This window comes from Microcaecilia unicolor, chromosome 13, assembly GCF_901765095.1.
Source record: "Microcaecilia unicolor chromosome 13, aMicUni1.1, whole genome shotgun sequence".
In the NCBI taxonomy this organism is placed as follows: domain Eukaryota; kingdom Metazoa; phylum Chordata; class Amphibia; order Gymnophiona; family Siphonopidae; genus Microcaecilia; species Microcaecilia unicolor.
The window spans coordinates 51,423,958-51,450,416 of record NC_044043.1 but is presented as its reverse complement, the minus strand read 5'-3'; the positions used below and the strand labels follow the sequence as shown (position 1 = coordinate 51,450,416).

Here is a 26,459-nt window from a genome sequence, read left to right as displayed (position 1 = left end):
CAAGTAGATACAGAAACAAAGTTGATTGAAAAATAGAACCCAATAAGGCCCAGTGTTTCAGCAAATTGCCTGCCTCAAGGTCTCATTAACATCGTGTCTCCTTCAACCACTAATATAAACATGAATACAACCTCAAAAATCTTTCAGCCACTGAAACTCAGTGGAATCTTGCACTTCAATTCTTTTCAGTGGCTGAAAGAGCTGTATTCCTGTTTATGTTAGCAGATGAAGGAGACACGATTTTAGTGAGACCTTCAGACAACCCCTGTGGCAGGCAATTTTCTGAAACACAGCCGTGTCAGGTTCTATTTTTCGATAAACTTTGTCTCTGCATCTACTTGTGGCCGACTAAGCTTCTTTTGGCTCTTTATTACACTTATCTGCTGGTTCTCCCCTCTGCTTTGTTGCTACTGGTGAAACTGTGCCATGGGCAATTCATAGAGGAGGGGGGAGGGGAGGGCATGATGTCTTTCTGATGATGCAGCTGTAAGCTGGTGGCCATGTTAAGGCTTCACAGAGCACAGCTGTGGCATGGAGTGCTGATGCCCAGGGTGCTCGCCCATCTCTTTCAATTACCCTGGGTTTGCTTATTTAAATTCTGCTGCATGCCAAAAATCCCCCAGTTTATTAATAAACAAATCACAAGATATCTTTTTTTAACATAATATTTCAATAAATTACATGTTTCTGAATATTTACATCAGCTACAATTATAAAATTATATTTTTAATTTTGAAAATAGTAAGACACTGGTTTGGTGATGCCTAAGAATATAAGAATCACCATGCTGGGTAAGACCAAAGGTTCATCAAACCCAGTATCTTATGTCTAGCAATGGCCAATCCACATAACGAGTACCTGGCAAGATCACAAAAAGTAGCTGGATTCCATATTATTTATCTCCAGGGATGAACAGCTGCTTTCCCCAGGTTTACCTTAATAACAGTTGATTGACTTTTTCTCTAGGAATTTATTGAGAAGTTTTTAAAACTCTGTCATGTTTTTACCACATTCTTTGGCAACAAGTATCAAAGCTTAACTATGGTTTTAAGGGGAAAAAAAAAGTTCTCCTATTTGTTTTAAATATTGTGAAAATGATGAGGCTACTGTGATGATGATGATGCTCCCACCTCAGGATCCCAGGTCCCTCTTTCACTCAGGGTGAGCTGGTTCTCAGTATGCAGATTTATGCAAATTAATCTACCACCCTTTTCTGCTCAGGGTGACCTGCTTCTCAAAAAGCAAACAGAGTCAGGTTTCACCAATCAGGCTATTTTCATACACAACTTTATTCCAGCCTCTGGGGCACACTTCTTTTAGCTTAAAACACTTTCACAAGCTACAAGCTTCAACAGTTCTTCCAGCTTAACCATTTCATTTCTTCCTACTCAGTGCAATCTTCCCTTTGAAACATTTCTTCTTGCACAGTTCAATATCCATAGATTTCTTCCCCCTGAGCCCTCTCACACAGCCATTTGGGCTCAGTATCAACTCAGTCCCCGGACACACAGTCCCCGGACCCACAGTCTTTTCCTCTGGGACACACAGTTCCTCTTCACTGTTCTAGACACACAGTCTTTTCAGCTGGGACACACAGTACCTCTTCACTGTTCTAGACACTCTAGGGCCTTCTTACCCCAGCCAGCTTCCTTCTTGGGAACACCCAGTTCTACCACCAGTCCAAAGGGCACAGCCAGTACTTCTCATGGGGATTCCTCTGCTTCAGTTACCAGCCCCTTCTTCAGCTGCCAGCTCTCCTTCCTCCCTTCACAACTCAGGAGGAGTATAAGTAGTTAATAGCCAAACAGGACCCAGCCCATAACCTGCTGCACCTGTTTCTATCCCCAGGACTCTCCCCGGTCCTAACGACCTCCAGCTATCCTCCAGGACTCGCCCCGGTCCTAGCGACCTCCAGCTATACCTCCCCTTTCTGGCTCCCTTCAGCAACTCACCCAGCCCTTTTCCCTGGACATTTTAGGGGCACTACGACCTCTAGGGGCCTAACCAGGGTAGGACAGCCTCTTCCTTCTTACAATATGCTACTTTGGTGAGTTAAAAAAAAAAAACCCTGAGGAAGAAGGGCAACCTTCAAAAGCTAATCAAGAAATGTATTAAGTTATGTCCAATAAAAAAGGTATCATCTTATTTTCTTTTCCATGTTTTATTTTGTTTGATTTCTATTGATAACCTTTAAGAGTGGACTAACACGGCTACCACACCTCTCTACTTAAAAAAAAAAATAGAATGACTGTGGGACTTGCCATGAAATTACAATCAATTTGTATTTACCTGTTCCTTTGGACTTTATAAACGTAAAGCCTCTGCCCACCCGTGAACGTGGGCCAAGTATCTATGAAGGAGTTGGCAATCGCCTCCCACCCGGTGGTGTGGGCTGAGTGACCATGCAGACTTCTTGCAAGTTCTCAGGCTCCTGTTAGTACAAAAATCTCAGTCCTTCAAATAAATAGTCAGGTCCTCGCCATTATGGGTTTACCTTCACTTAATCCCTTTTGAGACAGTTTCTGGCGAGGTTACCTGGAGGGCCTCAGCCCAGCCTGGCCTCTTTCGCCTCTATGGAGTTCAACAAAAGGTCCAGCAACAGTTCTGTATACGTTAACCAAAATATTCAGGAAATTGTCCTTTATCTCAAACCCAGTTATGGCATGCAAAAATAATCCAAAGGAAATATTATGTAGTTGGGATCAGGCCCTGTCCCGGCCTGCCCGCCTGCCACATCTACATCCACCTCCTGGCAGGAAAATACTGTCATTTAAGCTTATTCAAAATATACTCAAAATGGGTAGCCTGTGGCTAAATAAGCAACAAACAAAACCCACAGGTAAAAAAAAAAAAATGAACAAGAACGTCCCATACATTCCATCAAGGGTTGCAGGCTTCAGACTTGGCTCCAGCATCCTTCATCATGGCCTCCCCAATGGGAGACTGAGCTCTGCTCCAAACTTTCATCTCTTATAGGTCAGTAGGCTCCTCCTCCAACAGCATCCTGGGACTGGATTGAAGAGGAATACCTGACTGACGCACGTCCAAAATGCATGGCAAAAAAATAATTTCTATTTTCTACTGGATGGCGCTAACCAAGCGGTAATCGGCAGTGTACACACGCTGATGATTACTGCCTGGTTAATGCGCAAGACCTTACGGCGAAGTCAATGAGTGGCGGTAAGGTCTCAGGCCCAAAATGGATGCGTGCTGATTCTTACTTTGCTGCACGTCCATTTTTGGCAAAAAAAAAAAGGCCTTTTTTGCAGGCACGCTGAAAAATGGACCTATACGCATCCAATACAGTTGCCTACACCAGCGGCCATTAATAAAAGGGCCCCTAAGTAATGATAACTCCATTCATCTTTTTCAGACATTGGCCTCAATCACATGGGCAGTGGCGTTCCTAGGGGGGCGGACACCCGGGGTGGCGCCCCGCCCCCCAGGTGCAGCGGACCCCTCCCCCGGTGAAAGACACCCCCCCCCGTGAAAGAGCCCCCCCCCCCACGGGTGCATGCCGCTGGGTGTGGGGGGGTGCCACAGCGCGCGCCTGCTGCGAGTTTACTAACTTTGCTCGTTCGCTGCAGCTCCCTCTGCCCCGGAACAGGACGTAACCTATTTCCGGGGCAGAGGGAGCTGCAGCGAACGAGAGAAGTTAGCGAACTCTCGTTCACAGGACAAATCCCTCCTCTCAGTACCCTTCTCCACCACTGCCAACTCCAGGCTCCGCCCATTCTGCCTCGCCTCACCCTATGCCTGGAACAACCTTCCTGAGCCCTTACGTCAAGCCCCCTCCCTGCCCATCTTCAAGTTTCTGCTTAAAGCCCACCTCTTCAATGCTGCTTTCGGCACCTAACTCTTACCTTCAGGATATCCAGACTGCCCCAATTTGACTGCCCCTATCGAATTGACTACTCACTTGTCCTTTAGATTGTAAGCTCTTTGAGCAGGGCCTGTCCTTTTATGTTAAATTGTACAGCGCTGCGTAACCCTAGTAGCGCTTTAGAAATGTTAAGTAGTAGTAGTAGCAGGCGCGCGCCACGGCACCCCCCAGCGGCGTGCACCCGGGGCAGACTGCCCCCACCGCCCCCCCCCCCTTGGTACGCCACTGCACATGGGTTCATCAGTCCAATCAAACAATCCTACTCACTTTATTCATTATCCTACAACAATTTTAAAAGAAACTATTTCATTCAGTCGTGGTATTTAACCCACTGAGATCCAAGTTGTTTAAATGAAAAATCCAACACTGCTCCATTAGCCTGATCTCCTCCCTTTATACATTTAGATGTCAAATCAATTATAAAACATGAAAGTTGATTAAAAGTTTGGGAGGAAGAATAGCAATGGTTTTGGGAATTTCTATCTTGCCGATCCTATCGGGTCAAAGTCCAGTCCACTATATCTCCATCTTGGAGGTCTCAATGTGGAGTTCCTCAAGACTCCCCCCTTTCGCCTACTCTTTTTAACATCATGATGACTCCACTGGCAACATCCCTTTTCAACCATGGCCTGAATCCCTACATCTATGCTGATGATGTGACTATCTACATCCCTTTCCAAACTTCCTTAGCCGAAATCTCAGCAGACATTCAGAACAGTCTTGCCATTATGGTCAATTGGGCTAGCACATTTAAGTTTAAGCTAAATAAGGAAAAAACACATTGCCTCATTCTCTCCTCCCCATTGAAACAGTCTATCCTGGGCACGATTGCTACACTACATAAGTACATAAGCACCGCCATACTGGGAAAAGACCAAGGGTCCATCAAGCTCAGCATCCTCTCTCCGACAGCGGCCAATCCAGGCTTCAAGAACCCTGCAACTTCTGGACTTCTCCATCCCTATCGCAGCAAGTCTGAAGCTACTCGGGGTCATTCTGGATTCCCACTTGACTCTCGACCTTCAAGTATCGTCAGTTACGAAGCGCATGTTCCTTTCCATGAGGTCTCTTAAGCGTATCAAGCAGTTCCTACCGTTTGACCTCTTCAGGACTTTAATCCACTCACTCGTCTTGAGCCATTTCGACTACTGCAATAGAATTTACACCGGCTGCAAAGAACATACCCTTAAGAAACTTCAGACTGCACAGAACACGGCGGCGAGGCTTCTATTTGGCCAATCTCGATTTGAAGCAGCAAAACCCCTTCGTGAAAGGCTCCACTGGCTCCCGATTAAGGAACGTATTGAATTTAAACTCTGTGCTCTTACACACAAGATTGTATACGGGGACGCTCCAGCTTATATGTACAGCCTGATTGACCTTCCTCCCAGAAATTCCGAGAAGTCGTCCCGCACCTATCTCAATCTTCACTTTCCAAACTGCAGAAACTTAAGATACAAGCTACTCTTTGCCTCCTCTTTTTGCTTTATGAGTCCTCGTTACTGGAATGCATTACCATTAACGTTAAGAGAGATAGCTGACCATGGTCTATTCAAGAAGTCCCTGAAGACCTACCTATGTGATTGCTCATACTCTCCTCTGTTGCTTGACCACCTGCAATCCCTCATCCCTTTTCATATTGTTTCCCACCCTCCCCCTCTACTACCTTCTTCTCTGTTGTCCTAGAATTACTATGTTATTCTTTTCCTTGAATGTTGTAAGCCACATGGAGTCTGCCTCAGTGGGATTATGTGGGATATAAGTGTTCACAATAAATAAATAAAATAAATGTATAGAAAGTGGAGTTTCATAAGAGTTGATTTGTAATAACTCTTATGCGCCAACATCCTAGGGCCTGATATTCAGCCAGCGGCGATCAGTTCTTTGCTGACTGCTGCCTGCGTTAAACCCAGAAATTCAATGTCGAGCCATATCCAGGCACCGGCAATGAATTTCTGGGTTTGAGGAGCCGGCTGAAGCATAGTTGGTTAAATGTGCCCATTACTGCTCTTAACCAGTTATGGGCACCAGGTAAAAATAGGATTGAATGCAGGTAAGCAGCTTTGATTTCTCTGAAAACAAGCTGTTCACCTTAATAACACATATGGGGACTCCTTAGCAACTGTTTTCAACAAAAAGAGAACAACAGTAGTGCTGCAAGTTGGCCAGGAAAACTCTTCTGGGTGGTTTTTTATTTTGTGTGTGTGTCCAAGTATCTTTATTGAATTTTGAAACGGACAAAGAACATATATACAACAACTCTTCCTTTATTTTAAATGGGAAGACAACCCTAAATGAAAGAGGGGGCCCTAGGAAGGCTGGAGCCAGATTCTAACCTGTAATAGACCCTAAAAAATGAACTGCCAAACCTTATCCATATAACCTGTTGTAAATGTGCAAATCAAACTCCACATTGCAATTTTGCATAGCTCTTCACTAAATGCTGACCACTGACTCAGCCATGGTCTTTTCACTGTAGCAATCTAAGTCCTGTTTGAAACAGGCTTTTAGTCTGCTCTAGATAGAAGAGGGTAGTTGTGCAATCCAAGATATGCAAGGCACACTCACCCTTGTTGGCATGATGCATTGAGAAAAATCGTGGAAAGGTGATAGACTGGGAAATAGCTTGGAACAGATCATGGGACTGACCCAATGCAGGAAAACTGTATACCTGTTTAGTTTATCAATTATCATTATATTGTATTACTTTCTTTCTTTGTTGTGGTAGGAATTTTGCTATGAAATAAAACATGGTGATCTGGCAAAAAAGACCTTAGAAGTCACAGTGTGGGATTATGATATTGGAAAATCAAATGATTTTATTGGTAAGTTGCAATCAAATTTCTGCATGGATATATTAATCAATTCTCTTTTTATAACTTTTTTCCTGTATGCAAATTAGGAGCATCCCAAGCCAGGCGGTATGGGCTCATGCGCTAATCCTATGCTAATCAGTTAGCACACAGTAATGTAGCTGCGCTAGTTGATTTGCTCTGTCATGCCCCCTTTGCAGAAAAATTAAAATATTTTTAAAATGTGTGCAAATTGCCAATATACCACAGGGTGCCCCAGCACGTCCCGTGCAATGCCATTTTAAGCAGTGGTAAGCGCATTCTAGCACTTACCGCAGCTTAGTAAAAGGATCCCTTAGGTAGGGAGGCTGATTAAGTGCCAACTTTCAGGTTCAGGCATGCTCATTTCTGATGGTATTTTAAAAAAAGGCTCTGGAAACAACAGAGTAATAAAATACATATAAGACATGCAGGAGTGCCTATGCATTTGCCGGCATACACAGAGGGAGGAGGAGCCAGTTTATAAACGCACACGTGGAAAAAATGAGCAGCATTAACTCAGCTGCTCCATATGGAAGTTCCGACATTTTCACGTGGAAACAACAATTTTGTAACTTCCTTGTGTAAGTGGTGCCACTCCCACATGTAGCCAGCCCATTTTACAAAGTTCATAGTTTATTCAAAATTTGATTTACCACTGTTGCAACAACATTGATCACAGCGGTGTACAAAATAAGAATAAAAACAACTATAAAAGAAAAGAATGCTAGTCAGTGTTTTTCCAGACCTTGCCAAAGAAACACAGAAACGTAGGAAAAAGTTCTTACAATTGAAACAAGAGGTGTTACAATTGGGTGCTACATTCTATCTTAAATATCCTTGTAAATATATAATCCATTATCAATCTGTGAAATATGTATACTTTGAGCCTGATCAGCTATCCTCTTTTATTTCAGCTAGAAGCGTTCCAATATAAGTTTGTCGGATAAAACACGTTTGTATCTCAATCTTAATTTAATAAGTATATATATCTTGAATTTTCTCCAGATTATGGATATTGGACTCCCCTAGTGGACTTTTAGTACGCTAAAAAGAATAATTTCTTTAAGTATTTCATTGAATTTCTTTGTATTATTTAGTCATAGCTGTACTTCTCTTAAAGCAAGTGATATGCTTGTGTACTATAAGAATTAATTATAAATAAAGAAATAACAAAAAAAGAAAAGAATGCTATAATTCAATAGGATAGAACCAAACATACCAAGGGAGAAGAGGGAGGAGAACACTGAAGGGCTGGGGACCATGAATACAGGACACCAAGCTCAAGGTTTAAATAACAACAGGGTCATGGCCAAAGGCCAGATGGTAGAAATGTGTTTTGAGAAGAGTCTTAAATGTAGCAAATGAAGGTTCACCTCTAATATTAGAAGGTAGACCATTCCAGAGACATGGAGCCAAAAAGAAGAATGCAGAAGATGGAGTAGACTCATAATGAGCTGATCGCGGTGAAGGTAAAACAAGATGATTTGCGTCAAGGGACCTAAGAGCACGATTGGGAGTATAGGGTATAGTCAGGGACAATAAATAAGAGCACCTGTATGAAAAGCTTTATGAGCTAAACAAAGAATTTTGAACTGCAGAAGATATAAAATCGGAGGCCAGTGAAGAGACGCAAGAAACATCAAATTTATGGGCTCTGAGAAGTGAATGAGCATATACCTCCCCCCCCCCGGTATTCAAAACCTTTTAACTGGCCAGGAACAGCACTTGGCTGGTTAAATGGTACATAGCCAGCTATCCGGCGACATTCAATGGGAGACAGCCGGCTATGACCCGCTGAATATCGCTGGCTAGTGGCTAACCAGTTATATTGCGCAGTATAACTGGCTATCCACCAATTTTTAGCACGGGTTTGGTGGTATATCTTTGGCTGGTTTGAACTTAACTGGCTAGCGCTGAACATCAGCTTGGCTGATTAACTTCAAACCGGCCAAAAATAAACCGGACATTCAATGCTGGTCACTGAAAACAGCCCGGCATTGAATATCTGGCATTAGCGCCGACCGTGGAAGTTAGCTGGGCTAACTCCTGAGGTCTGAAGATCAACCCCATAAATTCCACCCATTTAGTAATGATGCTGCAGGGTTTGTTTGTTTTTTTCATTTCGGGAGAAATAAACAATGGATATTAAGGAGATTTACTCCCTTAATCACTCGTGTAAAGCGCTAGCCGAAAAGAGCACTTTTTAAAAATCAGTGCATACCCCAAAGCTAGTGCAAAATAACCTCACAAAACCTGTTGAAATTGCAACCACATATATTTACACCATCTATATCCTTAGTTTGTGAGTCTGCTCTCATTCTACCCAAGCCACAACCCTAAACACACCCGCCTTTGCTTATTGTAAATATATGCACCTTCTTCTCACCATGTGTACTTTTATGCTCAGGATAAAATTATAATTTTATAAGAGGGTTTTACACACATACAACAAGGTTAACATGCAAAACATTTATAAAACTACCTTTATAAAATTACCCCCTCCAGCCATTTTCAGAAGGCTTCATCTGAAAAATTTTCAGAAAATTTCCCCTAGACTTTATGGCTTGATAAAATATATATTAATACTAAAACTGTAGACCTTTAAGAAATAAATTATGTTACTGATAAAACATCTGTTTATGCTTTCACAGGTGGAGTAGTTCTAGGCATTAATGCAAAAGGAGAACGTCTGAAGCACTGGTTTGACTGTCTAAAAAACAAGGATAAGAAAATCGAGCGCTGGCACACTTTAACTAATGAGCTCCCAGGATCTATCCTTAGTGATTGACCTGAAATTCGAGCACAGCTATACTGTGGAAGTGGACCCCAGAACAATTCATGCCTTCGGACTTTTGGTTTACATGTTACAGTATAATGTATCAAAAGGCTTAAAGGTTATAGAACAAGGCCTAAGATATTTTCTATGTTTAATATGACACATTTTCTCTGTTGAGTTATTTAAGTCTTGGAGGATTTTTCTGCAGGAGATTATCGCAATTGCTTCCCATTTTTCCACAAGAAGGTTCAAAACCAGACAAACTCAGTCTCTTTCACTATTTTTGTTAGCTAGAATCATCCCCATGTCTCTACAGCAGTCGTGATCTGTTGTCTACTGCTACTTGGGAAGTGTAATAAGACCAGCAATTTTCAAACTGTATGTCAAACACTATGACGCTTCATGTCCTGTTTTCCAGCCTCCTGCAATGGCCCTTCCAAATTCTTCTGCTGCTGTTGGTGAGATCCTATGAGCAAGTTAAGTCTTTTAAGAAAAAGCAATAAAATGCTAAGTTACATATTTGACTAGGTACTCAGTAGTATCTGGCCCTTGAACCTGAGTCTTCAAGATGGCTCAGGTAGGGACTGTGGTTTCAGGGCAGGCACAGTTAGAAAAGCTGCTGTCTTATTACTGTCCGGGAACAGTCATATTAATACATTATTAATACAACATGAACTGACAATACGGAAAGTTCCCATTATATTTAAGTAACAGAAGTAACACGTCCCTGTTTTATCCATACTCTGTAAGCGATAATTTAACATAACATCACACCATGCAGGTGATTCTGGAACTCTGGGTCTGCAGATATTAAGAATGGGATCACAACCATTACACTAGGGGCATCTACTGGTAAATATAAGATTCATTGTAATTTTGTAACTGGGCACCTATGTGGAATGTTCATTCAGTTATTTGAAATGATATTTGCATACAAGAACTTTTGCCAACAAAAGCATGTGTACCTGTATGTGGTCTGTACTTAAACCTTCTCGGGATGTAATTTGGGAGCAGCTGGGGCAGAGTTATAACATACACATATATTTTATAAAATGTTCATGTACATGCAGAAAGGACATACGTGCATTTCCACCTTCTTTGGAGCAGGTGAAAATTTGTGTGTGAGAATTTGTGCACTCTTAGGGATAGTTCTGAGAAGCTGCTTTACAAAAAGGCACATAATCACTTTATAAAGTAATAATAATAACAAATTCAGTTGTGAAAAACTCACAATAACTTTGAATAATGTACACATAGGACCATCAGAAAAAGAAAGCACCTCTCTAGATTTTAAGAGGGAGATTCAGTGAATCACAATGTTTGGCATAAATAATATATATTTCAATTGATTCTTCAAAAACAATTTTAACCCCCCAATTTTTTTGTTTTTGAACAATGAATTGACATTTTTTATATTATTTATATAAAACATGTTGAGTCATGGGACCAATGATTATTTAATCTCCCTCATAAAATCAAAAGAGTTCTTTCCTTTTCTGATGGTCCTATCTTTATATTACTGTAAGTTATTGTGAGTTTTTTCACAGGTATATTTGTTTTATTGCTATATATTTTTTTCGCTTGATTGCTTGACTTCTTTTCATATATAGCCTTTAGAAAGTAGGCGTAAGCAGGATAATTCTATAAAAATGTGCCTCTTTTTAGACACCAAGAACATACCTGTTTGGAGTCTCCTATATAAAAATAGATTATTGAATACTAGCGTAACAAGTCAAGGGGTCCTTTTACAAAATGGCGGAAAACACTAAAGCTTGCTTACCACAGGTTAAAATCCACTACCGTGGGGTGCGCCGAGATGTCCTGTGGTAGTTTTGTGCTCAGCACATGCTGCCTAAGCTCTATAAACTAGAAAATATTTTTAGCGCTAAGAACATGTCTGGCGATGGAGAATCGGTATGCCCAGCGGTCATCATTGAACACAGCCGCATTTCCATGTGCTGATTAGCCCATGTTTAGTGCGTGAGCCCTTATCGCCTAGTAAATAGGTGGCAGTAAGGGATCTCACGTTAATGGCCATGTGCTATTTGGGAAATGAGCTTGTGGCCTTTAATACAGAAAATGGGAAATGCAGCCATTTTATAGCCACGCTAAAAGTGATCTCAAACTCTACTGATACCGAAGGCCACTCTTAGTAAAAGGGCCCTTAAATATGACCCTCTATTCTAGATGCGAGCACTTACACCCAGGGCCACCAAGGGGGGGGGGGGGGGGGAGGCAAAATTTCCCAGGCCCGGACCTCCAAGGGGGGCCTGGTGTCAGGGTCAGGCCACCGGCGCTGCAGTCCCCTGTCTCACTTGCCTGCCTCCTCGGCTCCGGGCCCCCTGCATTCAATGCAGCAGTTGCAGATCACCTCTCTTCTGGTCTTCCCTCCCTGTGTCCCGCCCTCGTGGAAACCGGAAGTTACATCAGACGAGGGCGGGACACAGGGAGGGAAGGCCAGAAGAGAGGCGATCTGCAACTGCCGCATTGAATGCAGGGGGCCCGGAGACGTGGAGGCAGGCAGGTGAAACTGCAGCAGTGATGGGGGGGCGGCAGGGAGAGCAACGGGGGCGGCAGCGGCAGGGAGAACAATGGGGGGGTGCGGAGGCGGGGCAGCCTTGCCCTGGGCCCAGCCTAGTCTCTCGGCGGCCCTGCTTACACCTGCTGTAGAGTTGATGTAAATGCTTGCACCTAGGTTATAGCATCTTACAATCTATGCATGTAACTATGTGCCCCACCCATTCTTCATCCAAACTCCGCCCATCTAAATGCCCACCTGCAAAGTACATCAAATATCGGCAGGTACTTACAGAATAGCTTGTAGCCAGAAAATGCTCATTTACATGCAGATGTGTCCATATCTAGCATACTGGCATTTACATGTGGATTTGTTCCTAATAGCTCATTATACCAGTGGCATACCAAGGTGGGGGAAGTCCGCCCCGGGTGCACGCGGCTGGGGGGGGGGGGGGGTGTCGCGCGCCTGTCCGCTACGTTCGTTCTGTGCTCCCTCTGCCCCGGAACAGGTTACTTCCTGTTCCGGGGCAGAGGGAGCATGGAAAAGAAACGAAAGCGGACAGGCACACGGCACCCCCCCCCCCCCCAGCAGCATGCACCCGGGGGGGGGGGGTACTTTCACCAGGGGGTGTCCTTTCACCGGGGGGGGGGGGGGGGGTCGTGCTGCACCCGGAGGGCAGGGCGGATCGCTGATCCGCCCGGGTGTCAGCCCCCCTAGGAACACCACTGCATTATACAATTATCCCCAGAATGGGCACCTAGGGATCCACTTATGAAATTATCCTCACGTGTCTTCTTATTTAGCAATTTATCACCTTATATAATAAATCTTTTGCTTTATGAGAGCTAAGACGGCAGCTGTCTACAACTTTGTTGACCTGCTCCAAGACAGACTGTTGACTAACCAAATGTAGCAAATGTTTAAAAATTAAGGTCATGTAGTGCTGAGATCTGCACTCCAAGCTGACCCATCTATCTCCTCCCACTGGCTATTATATGCCGTAGTGAATACAGGACATAAAATAACGAAAGGAGGTTGCTTGAAGAGAATCTTATTCATTGGACCTCAGACCAGCAACATAGAACCAAAGATACACATTTTAAAATAGTGACCAGAAGTCTCTTTTCTCCCAAACCAAATCAGAAGTCTCCACTTCTGTCCTTCATGTCACATCCACTAAACAATATTTCTGTGTAGCTAATACCTTTCAAATGTAGTTAGGCAGAAAAATATGTAAACCTGTGATGGTCTTTTATTGAATAGGATATAACGAGATTTAATTGCTTTCCCTCTTGTATTGTCACACTTAGCATGTTGGACAGATTGCAAAATTACTGATGTGGCAAGTGATACAGTAATGACTTAAATCATCATAAAGGAAAATTAGGAAAAAAATATAGCTTAAGCAAAAATCATAGTGTGTGTGAGCGTGCACACATTTTACAGGTATTTTGTCACTGACTTGACACCAATTTCCCCTTTGCAAATTGCCCCAGATGTGCTGACAGACATTGAAACCTGCTTTTTCTCTGGTATATTTTCTGAGAAAATTAACAGAGAGAGGGGCCTGTTTGCTAAGGTTCAGTAAGGTTTTCGAGGTACTGTGCAGTTAATTCCTAATATTAACATGTGGTAACTACACAAACCCCTGTATTAGCTGTTGGGGACGTTCCTACAATATTCCCATTCAGTAAACAAAGAGGAAATGTCATTACTGCACCTGGCCAGGTGGCATTAACTATGACACATTATCTGCCCTATGTTAACTGTAAGGTGCACTTCCTTGGAAACCAGTCTAAAAGGTGACATCCAAAGCTTCTTAAAATTCTTTATTTTCCAACATGCATACAATCTTGACCTATCAAAAGCGTGTACACTCTTGACCCTACACAAGACGTTTTTCGGCATAAAGAGCCTTCCTTGGGGGTCTCAGGTGCGCAGAGAAAATCAAAACAAAATGTGAAGTATATAGGACGCCAAACATCTAAAACTGCAGATGTTTGTTTTGATTTTCTCTACGTACCTGAGACCCCTGAGGCAGGGGTGTAGCCAGACCACACGGTGGGAGGGGGCCAGAGCCTGAAGTTGGGGGCACATTTTGAGTGCCACTGCCCCCCATGCCACGCCTCACCTCCTTGCCCCCCCCCACCGCCTCGCCTCCCTCCCCCATTGCCTCGCCAATACCCGCCAGCCGAAGCCTTCTTCAGTGCCAGTCTGACGCTGAGCGTCACCATGCACCGGAGAAGCAAGAAGAAAGAATAGCAGGGGGCAGGCAGCGAACACGGCTGCGACGGAGACCGGCACTGAAGAAGGCTTCAGCTGGCGGGGGTTGGGGACCCCCGCCAGCCAAACCAGGGGCCCAGCCGATATTTGCGGTGGCCCGCCGTAGCTACGCCCCTGCCCTGAGGAAGGCTTTTCCCCCTGGATTCTATATAGTGCACTTAGATTTAGGTACCAAAATCAGCACCGATTCTATAACATCACACGTAACTTAACTGGCTTAACAAGCTAATAAGCACTAATAACAGCACTTAACAAGCAATGATGAGCACTGATTAAAATTTAGGTGCACAACTTGCTAAGCGTATTCTGTAATGATGTGCACTGAACTACTAATGTGTGCAGGCGAAAAGGGGCATGGTTATGGGCGGGGAAATGGGTATTTCATTTCATGGGCATTCCAAAATTTAGGTGACTATAGAATATGGCCCAGTGTGCCTAAATCTACGTGCTGGGATTTGCACCAGGTTTTCGTTGGTGTAAATGGATGTGCGCATATATTGGCGCTGAAATATCAACTAAGTGTATTCTATAATTGGCGTCTAAATCTAGACATTGATTATAGAATTCACTTAGTTGGAAGTGATTTCAGTGCTGATTTTGTTTTTAAGTGCCATATATAGAATCTCCTCCTTTATGCTGAAACATGGCCTGTGTAGGGTTAAGAGTGTGCACGCTTTTGATGGGTCAAGATTGTATGCATGTGAAAGAATAAAGAATTTTAAGAAGCTTTGGCTGTCACCTTTTAGACTGATTTCCTAGAACACAACCCTTCCACTTTTCTTGTTTCTCCTGGAAGACTTTGGGAGTTGGCTGTTCCTTGTGTTTGTTGTTAAGGTGCACTTCGTTCCCATTCTCCACCCATTTCCCACTTCATTCCACATTAGGCAGATTCAGTAAATGGTGCTGAAAGTTAGATGCCAACACACGCAGAAGGTGTTCTCTCCACAGAAAAACAACGAAGCAAAGAAAACAGTGGAAAACAAAAAAGTCCTCTCTCAAGTGGTGTCTTCTTAAACAAGGTCTTTATTGCAAAACAATTAAAACAACGACCCGACACGAATCGTGTTTCGGCCGTATAGGCCTGCGTCAGGGGTCTATAAATAAACATAAATACAAATCAATAGACGAACATTTAGATTTCATGTGAAACATACTAAAATAAAAACATATATATATATATCGAAAGACTTTTAAAATGAGGTTTAAATATACATGCATAGAGGAACATACCTATTCACTTCCAATCAAGGAAGAGAATATGTAGATAAAAGTACTGGTCAAATTTCTGCAAATTGAAATGCTCTGTGATAAAGAGATAACAAAAAACAAATTTCATATTATGTTATCAAATAAATATAAATAAAACCCAGAACCATATATCCATATTTTTTTGAACTGCCGTTTGATCTTTCATTTGCCCTTTTCTTAGTTTCGAGCTCACAATACGTTTGATATCTGTTCAGCTGTGCATAATTAAAAATATATTTCATACATCCACACGGGATTGATGTGACGTCACTTCCGCTGTTTAGTTTTAAAATCCTGTTGTAGTCCCGCCGTTTTGCTTTCGTTTTTCCATTTGTGAATTACTAGCTCGATAGTGAAGTTTATGCAGCAGTATCCTGGATTTGGTATGTGACAAAATTTAGTTTGTGATTTAGTTTTATGTGGAAGCACCCAGCGCCTTCAACATAGGTGAGCCCTAAGTTTTAAGTGGCGATTTCATACACTTTGTTTTATGGCTATATCGGATGGGTGTAACTTTTTTAATAGTGCCTCCACAAGCGCTCATAGATATATAATTTTGGGATTAGAGATGTTAAGGTTAACTCTTGAGTATATACAAATAGCGGCGTGTATTAATTATGGAAGCGTTCAATTGTTTTCACATAATAGGTACATTTTGGTACGTTTTCCAAATACAGCATATGTATCTTAACTTTTAGCTGAAGGACCTCTCGGCAAAGTTTACTTATGCCTCATTTTTGATTTTGATTTTTTTACTTTTTCAGAGTTCAATACTGATTACCTTCATATCTTTATAGTCTGGTGATTTATTATTGCATCAGCATGTGCTCTGCCTTGTCCTGTTATATTAATGCAGGTCTGCAGGCTGGGCTACTTTTATGGAAAATTGCTTTGAAGTCACATGCCCGGTTTCACCATGCCCCTCTCTCTTTCTTTCTTTCTTTTTTATATACACATAATTACATAATCTTTTTATAAAATTTTAATAAGATTTTAACACATTCCATGTGTTTTCATTCACAAATTTTCATTTGTTATGCAAAAATATTAACACACATTTTATTGATCTTTTGGTTTTTTATATATAGATCTGTGACCTGTCTTTCTCATACTCACTATATAATGATTTTATTCATTTGCAGTTCGCATCTACATATTTTGTTCCTCTGGTTTCTGTATTATTTATTTGTTTTTTTGTTGTTTGGTGCTAAAAATTGTAGAGATGCATATACATCAATATTTGCTGTTTTATTAACACTTATGATTCACAATCCCCTCTTGCTGAAAGTTAGATACCATGAAAAATTCACACTATAAAGGGGGCGCTGAGCCGAGTGCTGTTTACAAAATAGCGCTTACCCCCGGATTCTAATTAGCATGCCTAGAGATCTGCACTGAAATTGGTTCAGATTCTATAACCATACACATAACTTAACAAGCTAATGAGCGCTGATAACATCACTTAAAAAGAAATAATGAGCACTAATTGGCACTGATTAGAATTTAGGTACACAAGTCGCTAAGGGCTTTATTCTATAAAGGTTATGCTCCTAAATTTACGCTCCTAATTTACACTCCTAAATTTTTGCTCCTAAATTAGGAGCAGAATCTATTTTGGAGCATAGAATATGCTCCTAATTTAAGAGCATAAATTTTAGGAGCGTAAATTTAAGAGCATAAGCTTTATAGAATAAGACCCTAAGCATATTCTGTAACAATGTGTGCCAAACTTTAACATATACGTAGGTAAAAAGGGGCATGGTTATGGGTGGAGAAATGGGCATTTCGTGGGCATTCTGAAATTTATTCGCCTAGTTATAGAATATGATCCAGTGCGCTTAAATCTACATGCTGGGATTGACACCACCATTGGATGGGTGTAGATTTAGGTGCTGAAATATCAACTAAGCGTATTCTATAATCGGCGCCTAAATCTAGGCAACAATTATAGAATATGCTTAGTTGGCACTGATTTCAGCACCAATTTTTTAGGCGCCATATATATAGAATCTCCCCCTTAATGCATATTCCAGTGCACAACTTTGGACACAAGGACTTATACCAACTGAAACCTGGTGTAAATCCTGGTATGCAACTTGGGTTCATAGCTCCCAAATTCTATAAGACCGCATGTAATTCTTTGGAATGGTCTTGACCCACCCATGCCCCTCCCATCGTGGTGATGCATGCGAGAAGATTTGGGCGTGAATCTCTATAGAATAATGTGCAGCCAGATCAGTGCACAAATCCATATTAGAGTCAATTAACATCAATAATTGATCATTAATGGCTCATTAACTATTAGCATGCGGATCTCAAGATTGTGTGTAATTTGGGGGGCCGTTTATAGAATTCAGGGGATAATATGTAAATTAGTGTGCACTGTTAACCTGCCGCACTTAGCACATGTTAATTTATGCATTAAGGTGGTAATTCTATAACTGGATAACTATAAATAGGTGCCTGTTCTATAAAAGAACATAGGTACCTACTTTTCTAATAAGAATATTAACTTAACTGCAAAAATATGCACCTAAATTTTAGGCATGAGCACTTAATACCAGCCATAGAGCTAGTGTGTATGTTACACCTGTAACTTGTAGTATAGAATACTGTAAGTTAGAGGCATGTTTACCCCTCCCACACTCTTCCTCCACTTATGGGTGTGCCTTCCTATAAAATATGCGCATATTTACAGAAGAGTGCTCAGGCAGAATTATGGCATTAATGCACATATGTGTGTATATGCCATGATTCTAATCATTTATGCATATGATTGGCATGTAACAGTTTGCACTTGCTTTATGGAATTACCCTCCACCTGCTTAGCCCTATAGTTTAAAAATGTAAAATCAGGGATCCTGTTTATTAAATCTCATTCTGTCTTAGGAATTAATGCATGTTAACTGCAAAAGTTAACTTGTGGTAACCGCAAATCTCTGCAGTAATTCTTAGGAAGGGTGTTCCTGGCACGGGGAGAAAGAAGCCGTATGATAACATATGGGAAGAGCTGGTAATGTGTGTTAACAGCCCAGCTGTGGTAGTAGTTAATGCACATTAACAACATCCATATTAACTGCAGGGCACACTCCTTGCCCCTTCGCTGCCTTCTAATATGAACACCTACTGCTCATGAGTCTCCCATGGAACTGTCATTCTCCACTGCAATCTTTTCAAAATGCAGCTGCATGACTTATCTTCCTTCAGGGTTGTTACAACCATGTGACCCCCTCTCATGTCATTACATTAGCACCCCATCCGCTCCTGTATGCAGGTCAAGCCTCTATTGCTCACAAGCAAATCATATTCACTCTGCAACTCCTTATTACTTCTGCTCTCTTCCCCCTGTGCTGTTCCTCGTAAACTTCATTCACCTGACAAGTCACTTATTTGTGCCCTTCTCCTTCATTGCTAACTCAGGACATTTGCTCTTTCAAGCTTGCTGAGTTCTTTGCCTTGAACAGATTTCCTGAATTGGTATGCGAGGTTCCCTCTCTAGCCATATTTAAATCCAGAGTAAAAACTCATCTTTTTCAGCTTACTTTTACATCTTGACCATATCTCTGTAACACATTCTTCTAGAATCTCTTGTCATGTACGTTTGTGTTCACTAGATTGTAAGCTCTGTTGAGCAGGGACTGTCTTAGATGCGTCTGAACAGCACTGCATACTTCTGGTAGAGCTTTAGAAAAGTTAAGTAATGGTAGGTGTTTAATGCAGCAGTTCAATGTGTGCTGTTAACCCACCATGTGGAGGCATATTTTCAAAGCACTTAGCCTTCCAAAGTTCCATAGGTTTCTATGGAACTTTGGAAGGCTAAGTGCTTTGAAAATATGCGCAATTTAATATGTTACCTGTTTTCTGAGCTCCATATTTACAGTTAGCCTGCATTGACCAGCTAATTTATTCATCTGTATTGCTGTATCACCTTTGCTAACTTGCAGATCAAAGCAGTTTACAATCTAAAAAGAACAAAAAAAAAAAAAAAGGAACAGAACTGCAAAACTGGATAGTAAAGGCTGACAACCATATGATTTCATAAATAGAGGCCTATGTGTATTACTGTCTCCTCCATCCTGATCCTGTCCCAGTCTGTCTGCAGGTAACAGTTTGAGCTTTGTTGCTGGGGGATTTCAGACAGCCTATCTACTTGGGTAAATGGCTTTCAAAAACTGACCTAAAAGAGCACCCCAAAGAGTGAAGTGCTCATTACTTTATATGAATGTCATTTATAGAGGATCGTATTTACTAAATAAATCCCAAACTTTCATGCATGAAGTTGCCTTTCCTTATACAAACTATACAGCTAGTTGAACCAGACAAACTTTAATAATATCACTACTGTCTTTTTTAGTTGTAATATAACAGCAACAGTTAAAATGTTTTTTCAAAAAACTTTTTTACAATGTTATCTAAATTACTGTAAAATGCTGCATGTTGTCTGATATTTCCAGAGACCTTGAAACTTATATGCAGTTGTAGAGGAACTATCTGTAGTGAAACAAGAGTTATATAACATGCAATGTTCTTCATGTATTATACTCATAACAAGGAGGAAAACTCATCCTGTCTCTGAAAAACACTACTAGTGGGCCTGCTGCAGGAACCAGTCTGCCCCCACTCAGTGTCAGGGAATATACAACACTGTTCTACCAGAATCAATAGCAGAGGAGCAACTAAAAGAATGTCAAAAGTGATGGGGGTAATTTTATGCAACCTTTTTCATACAGAAAAGAATCTGTTTTGACATGCAGAATTTTTATAAAATTGCACACGCATAAAAAATAGCATATGGAAAGAGTGCAAAGGCAAAAAAGGAGAGAAGATCCACTCCACAAGTACAGAGGATGGAAACAAAAGAGTGAAAGGAACCAAAAAATAATAAATCGGAGAAGTAGTAATCACTCCCGATCCCCAAGGGCTGCCAGCAGGTAGTGTGCATGCTAATCTGTCTCATGCATATTCACTAGGGATATCCTGAAATCTTCATCTGTTGGTCGCCCTCGAACTGAGGGTGAATACCAATGAATTAATCTTAAGATTTTATGGCCCCTGAAGCAAGCGAATGTGCCGAAACATTGAGGTGTGGGATTGGTTTTAATCTTTTGTTCAACTGTGATATTGTTTTAGGGTTAGTTATTATATAACATAAATTCAGTGCTTTTATCATAAAAAAATTGTTCTGGTACTCACATGTAGGAACATTGTTAAGTCATGAGGTGAATACTGAGGGGCCTGCCCCCACAATAGCCACAGCCCCTGCAAACAGTCACATAGTGTATGAAAATGCACTATTCCAGTCCTTGGAACATACTGCTTGTTGAGAAAAGAGGACAAGCAAGGCTGCTACAAATCCCTCACAATACCTCACCTTGGTTACATATGCAAAATGTGAATAAATAACAACATATTAGAAATAGAAATATGCAGACAGATCTGCATCGGAAGCCCCAGGAAACTGGATTCTGTCTGCAATACAGGACTGGCAAAAGCGAAACGGGAACGAATGTGCAAAATACAAAGATACCAGAAATGCTGCACATTCAGATTCCCAAAACTGGCATATTCAAAACACTAAACTGAGATTAAATTGTTTTTCCTACCTTTATTGGCTGGACAGCTCAGTGTCTCTAGCTTGGGTCTTCAAGCACTTTGCAGGAGCTGAGCTATTATGGTACAAGCAGCAGCACATCTCTACATTTTCCTATGGGCCTGCAGGAATTGGCTGAAGCAAGGCCAGTCTATCCATTAGGAAAAACTAGGTGGATACCTAGGGCAGCTGCTTTGGGGAAGGGTCACAGCAAAGAGCAGCTGCAGTCAAAACAAAACAGTAGATTCTGTTAGCCACATAAATCCAATCAATGAAGACGTTTATTTTGAGCAATTTTCAACTAGCCCGTTTACCTGGGTAAATGACTTTTGGAAATTGTCCTCATTTGGGTGTATGTGATCTACAAGAATGAAGTCTTGGGGAAGGGAGGAGCAGATTAGGGGCCTAAAAGTGAATTGAGAGGGAGCATAAAGCTAAAAGTTCACCTAGAACACCCAATATCCTTGTATTGGCCTTGAACTGAAGACATTGCTTCTCCCTTGGACTGCACTCTATATCAGGGTTGTCCAATTTCAGCCCAATCGGGTTTTCAGGATTTCCCCAATGAATAGGAATGAGATCTATTTGCATGCACTGCCTCCATTGTATGCAAATAGATATCATGCATATTCACTGGGGGAAATCCTGAAAATCCAACCTGGCGAGGGCCAAGGTTGGACACCCTGCTCTATATGTATGCATATGGGGTGTACAGAGTCTGGGATCATTAATACTTGGCAACCGCAGGCAATGGTACTCAGTGCTACCAATTACTCCATGAAAAAAATGAGTATCCTTTTATTATTTTTTGGCTCCCTTCACTCATTGCATGTAAAGAGAATGCCTCTTTTACCTGATCTGCGCATAGGCACCAGAAGTGCAGTGGGGATGCCGTTGCAGTGTACATGCAGGTCTGTGGATGTGTGTAAATTTGTGCACTACTGGGGCTGGCACTGGGGTCTTCTTTTATAGAGGACATAGAACTAGGTCGTCTTTATATATCAAGCTGTAGATAGGTGGTTCCTTTTTCTTAAAGGGGGGAATTCATCAAGCAGCATTAGGGCCTTACGTCTTGTTATTTGGCCCTTAATGTGACTTATACTGCCCTAACGCTGCCTGACTAAAAATAACATGGTGATATTTAAGTCACCGTGGATTAAGTAGAAATGTTTTGCATCTCATTGTTTTGCAAATACACCACAAATCGCGTTGGGGCCCTAAAACCATGGTTTAAAAAACACTGGGTTTTGCTGGAGTTATTTCACCAACCGGAAGCATCAGGCCGCAAAGCCACAGCCCGATGCTTCGGGGACTCCCCCCCCTCTCCAAGCACAAGACTCTCCACGGCTGAGGTCTGGCCAACCCCCCCTCAACTCCAGGCCCCCTGCTCAGGTGAAACCTCCCCCACTCCTCACAGGTGCTACCTTTGGAAGCATTGGTGGTCCATGGGGGTCTTTGGGCAGCAGCAAGGCCCAGTCACTCCTACTAGACCACACCTTCAGTAAAATGGTGCCTGTAGTGGTAGTGTCACACAACTACCACTAGAGGTCATGTTTCAAAAACATGAGGCACCATTTACTGAAGGTGGCGAACTGGGCAGGAGCAACTGGGCCTCACTCCTGCCTGAATACCACCAGTGCTTCCAAATGTAACCTCTGTGAAGCTATGCCTATGTGGGGGATTGGAGGCTGGGGGGAGTGGGAGCCTGGAATCTTTGGTGGGGCATCAGCCGAGAGGGGCTTGTGCCAGGGGGAGGACCTTGCAGCCAGCAAAGAAGAATCAAGCTGCGGTTTTGCAGCCCAATGCTCCCAGGCCATGGGAATAATGCTTGTGCGATGCCTCACAAGCAGCATTATTCTTTTCAAATGGGATTCAGCAATCTATGGTACTGAGAACCCACAGGTTACTGAATTCGGCAGTGAATCAAGGTGCAGTAAAAGGTGGTCTTTTACCACGCCTTGATGAATTCCTCCCTTAATAGTATAACCACCCAACTTTGTAAGCAAATTGTTATTATATGGCTACGATCTGCCATACTTTTAGAAATGTATTATGTAAAATCATGAGTCCACCCACACTCCACCCCTGAACATGCCTACTCCAAGTTGGGTAGAAATGTATGCGTTCTTCTTACTGCACATACTTGTATGTGGGGTTAATTTTTAAGCATCATTTAACACCTCTAGATTTGCATACACATGTGGGAACCTCTTTACAATTGCCCCAGGAGTAAATAAAATTCTGCTATTTCAGTGGATTTACTAATGTAACAGATGACTCTCCATATTTGGGAATTCGTACATTAAAGGCAACCTCAAATAAAAAGTAGTTTTCAAATTTTTACTATATAGTAATGATATTTTCCTGCTGCTTTCTATATCAAAGAACAGAAGCTGGCAGTTCTCCAGTATGGAAAATCCCACAGCCGTTTTGTAGGTATCAGGGATGTACACAGGGGAAAAAATTCTGGTTCATTTTTTGAAATTTTGGCTTTCCCCTAATTGTCTTCAATTTTTGTTATCACTAGAAATCAAACAAAATAAAACATGGAAAAGAAAATAAGATGATACCTTTTTTATTGGACATAACAATACACTTTTTATTTTTATTAATACATGTTTTATTTTGTTTGATTTCTATTGATAACCTTTAAGGAGTGGACTAACACGGCTACCACACCTCTCTACTTCAATTTTTGAAAATGTGTTATACACATTCACGTTAATCGAAATGTTTTAACCCATGTTAGAACTTTTTAATGCATGCAAGTTGTACGCACATTAATTTGTAGGTTAACATGCATTAAATTGATTTTGTGAAAAACTTTTTTTTAAGGCACCTTAAAGAACCAAAATGTATGCAAATGAATATGCATCTTTAGTATCAACATAATTCTGCCTAGTCACTAATAAATCAGCTGTTTTGTTTGTCTTTACATGAAAGATCACTTTAGATCTATTTTAATTTTTCCGTTAAAAAGTATCTTGTTAGATGAGGAGGGAACTCATTAATACACTATCTTTGATTTGTGTTATTTATAGTGTTCCATGAAAATATGCATGACTTATTTGAATGCTAATATGGCGTCTAGTTAAAGCTACTTTCATGGATTCTGTGTAGCCATTGTGGTGGATCTCTTGCATTGGAAATATATTGACACATTTTAAAATCACAGAACAAGAATGCCCTCCTCAAAAAAAAAAAAAAAAAAAAAAAAAAAAAAGAGGTCCTCTATAAACAATTCTGTTTCCTGTGAATTTAGTTTTCCCATAAATCACGTTGTACGCCTAAAACAGAAAAGCAAATATGCATCACAATTGGGTTTTGTTTTTAGTTTTTATTGAAGTCTTTTTTAAAAATTGGACTGTATATAAACTGCATGCAGATTGTTGTTGTTATGCAATGACTTGTTCAATGTTTGATACTAATGTTTTGCTACAATGTGAAGGCTGCAGAAACAGACCTCAACTGCATCCCACAGATTTTTGTATTTCAGTATTATCTATCCTAACAGTGTACCTTTTGTCTGCTTTGTTAAAAATATTTATAAATATGAAATAAAACTGAAAAACAGTTCTCTTGATGCGTTTCCGTTTAGTTCTATCAAAAATGCAACCTGCAACAAACATGTTAACCCTGGCTGAACTGTTTAAGATCGATATCCATTTACTTGCAGCAATTTTACTTAAAATTGAATTAAAGCCACCTCTCCAAGATCCTCCCAAGGAGTATCCTTAACTACACCCTCTCCAAAGGACAGTACTTGATATGATACCAACCTGTAAGTCTTCTCCGGAGTAGCCCCCACATTCTGGAGTGCACTTTCTGAAAGGCTTCGCTTAACACAAAACTATTTCTACATCAGGAAGCAAGTGAAAGCTTGGCTCTTCAACCAGGCCTTTAATGGAGAAGTAACTAACTTGCAAATCACACTTCACTTTCTTCATTCTTCTCTTGGTTGTAGACTGGTTCTTCCACTTCCATCTTGGAATCCACTAGAAAATGTGTTTTCTTCATCTTAGGTCCCCTTCTATGGAATTGCTTGCCTCCTTCTCTGCAACTAGATTTCTCATACTTTCAAGTCTGCTCCGAAGAGTGACCTCTTCAGTTTGGCATACAGAGTCCAGGACTAATGGCCGTTTTTACAAAAGCTGCGGTAAAAGGGTCCCTGCAGTAGCGTCAGCACGTGGATTTGACGTGCTTTCTGGAGAAGCCCTTTCCACTATGCTTTCTGAGGGGAGCCCTTACACCTCTTATTTAGGAGGTAGTGAGGGCTCCCACGCTAACCCAGCAGTAATAGGTCAGCGTGCGGGGCTACCCAATTACCACTGGCTTTGACATCTTATCCGGTAACCCGGTCTGGTATGGTAGTCCCGGGGGCAAGCAGCAAACGGGTGATTTGGTTCTCCTGAAGAAGGTTATACCGAAATGCGGTCTCGCATTGAGGACCAGTGACGGTTAAGGAAGAATGATGAATGAAATTTTAGGCTTATTTCACTAGCCTTCATTCAGCCCGCAACAGTGTACTGGTTAACGAATAGTCACAGAATTGGGGAGAGGAAGAGCTGACACTCTCACCCAAGGCTATATCACAACTAACTGTCTTATTGTGTTTTCTTGGACATTGCTGAACATTGCTGGATAATAACACGCGCTTTGTACGCTAGTGAGGTGCCTAGCACTGAGTGCAATGAGGCCTTTCAGCGCTTTAGCTGAGTGACTACAGCTGATAAGATCCAGGTTTTTGTATAGATTGATGGTTTTGTATAAGCGATGTTCTATGAGTGTATGATTTCACATTATAAAGAGGGTAAATTGAATGATCGTGAATGCGTGGCGGGTGGATGAAGGAGTGCTGCAATAAAATGGTTTGCATTGTATAAGAGTATACACAAAAAAGAAAAGTGTTTTAAAAAAAAAGTTGTAAAAATGTTATATGTTTGCAAAGAGTGCCTTAGAGGTTGAACTTTTTTTTAATGCCAGAAATAGCGCGCATTGGCTCCTGTGGTACCCCTGTGATAGGGCCAGATTGGCGTGTAGCAAAGCGGCAGTACATGTACCATCGCATTGTAAAAAGGGACCCAAGACTCTCCATCGGCGCACTTTCCTGTCTTTTTTAATCTTTCAGTTCTCTGTATTAAATTTCACTTTTTCTGTCCTATTGGACTATGGTGGTGTTTTCTATTGAACTTTTCTTTTAATCTGTTTGTAAATCACCTTGTTTTTAAAAAGAAAGGTGGTATATAAAGTTTTAATAAACCATAAACTGTACATGTGATAGTAGGTGCCACCTACGCTGGGGTGAACCCTGACAGAGTTAACTTTCA

The 26,459-nt window shown here is 41.5% G+C and overlaps 1 protein-coding gene across 1 annotated transcript in view; it reads left to right on the top strand.

The window, feature by feature from the left end:
* Positions 1–10,810, top strand: part of DOC2B (double C2 domain beta) — a 345,932-nt gene extending 335,122 nt beyond the window's left edge. The window contains exons 8-9 of the mRNA XM_030222362.1: positions 6,612–6,708; positions 9,369–10,810. Of these exons, the coding sequence (XP_030078222.1) occupies positions 6,612–6,708; positions 9,369–9,505 (234 nt within the window). The 3' untranslated portion in view covers positions 9,506–10,810. The remainder of the gene's footprint in view (positions 1–6,611; positions 6,709–9,368) is intronic.
* Positions 10,811–26,459: the final 15,649 nt, after the last annotated feature.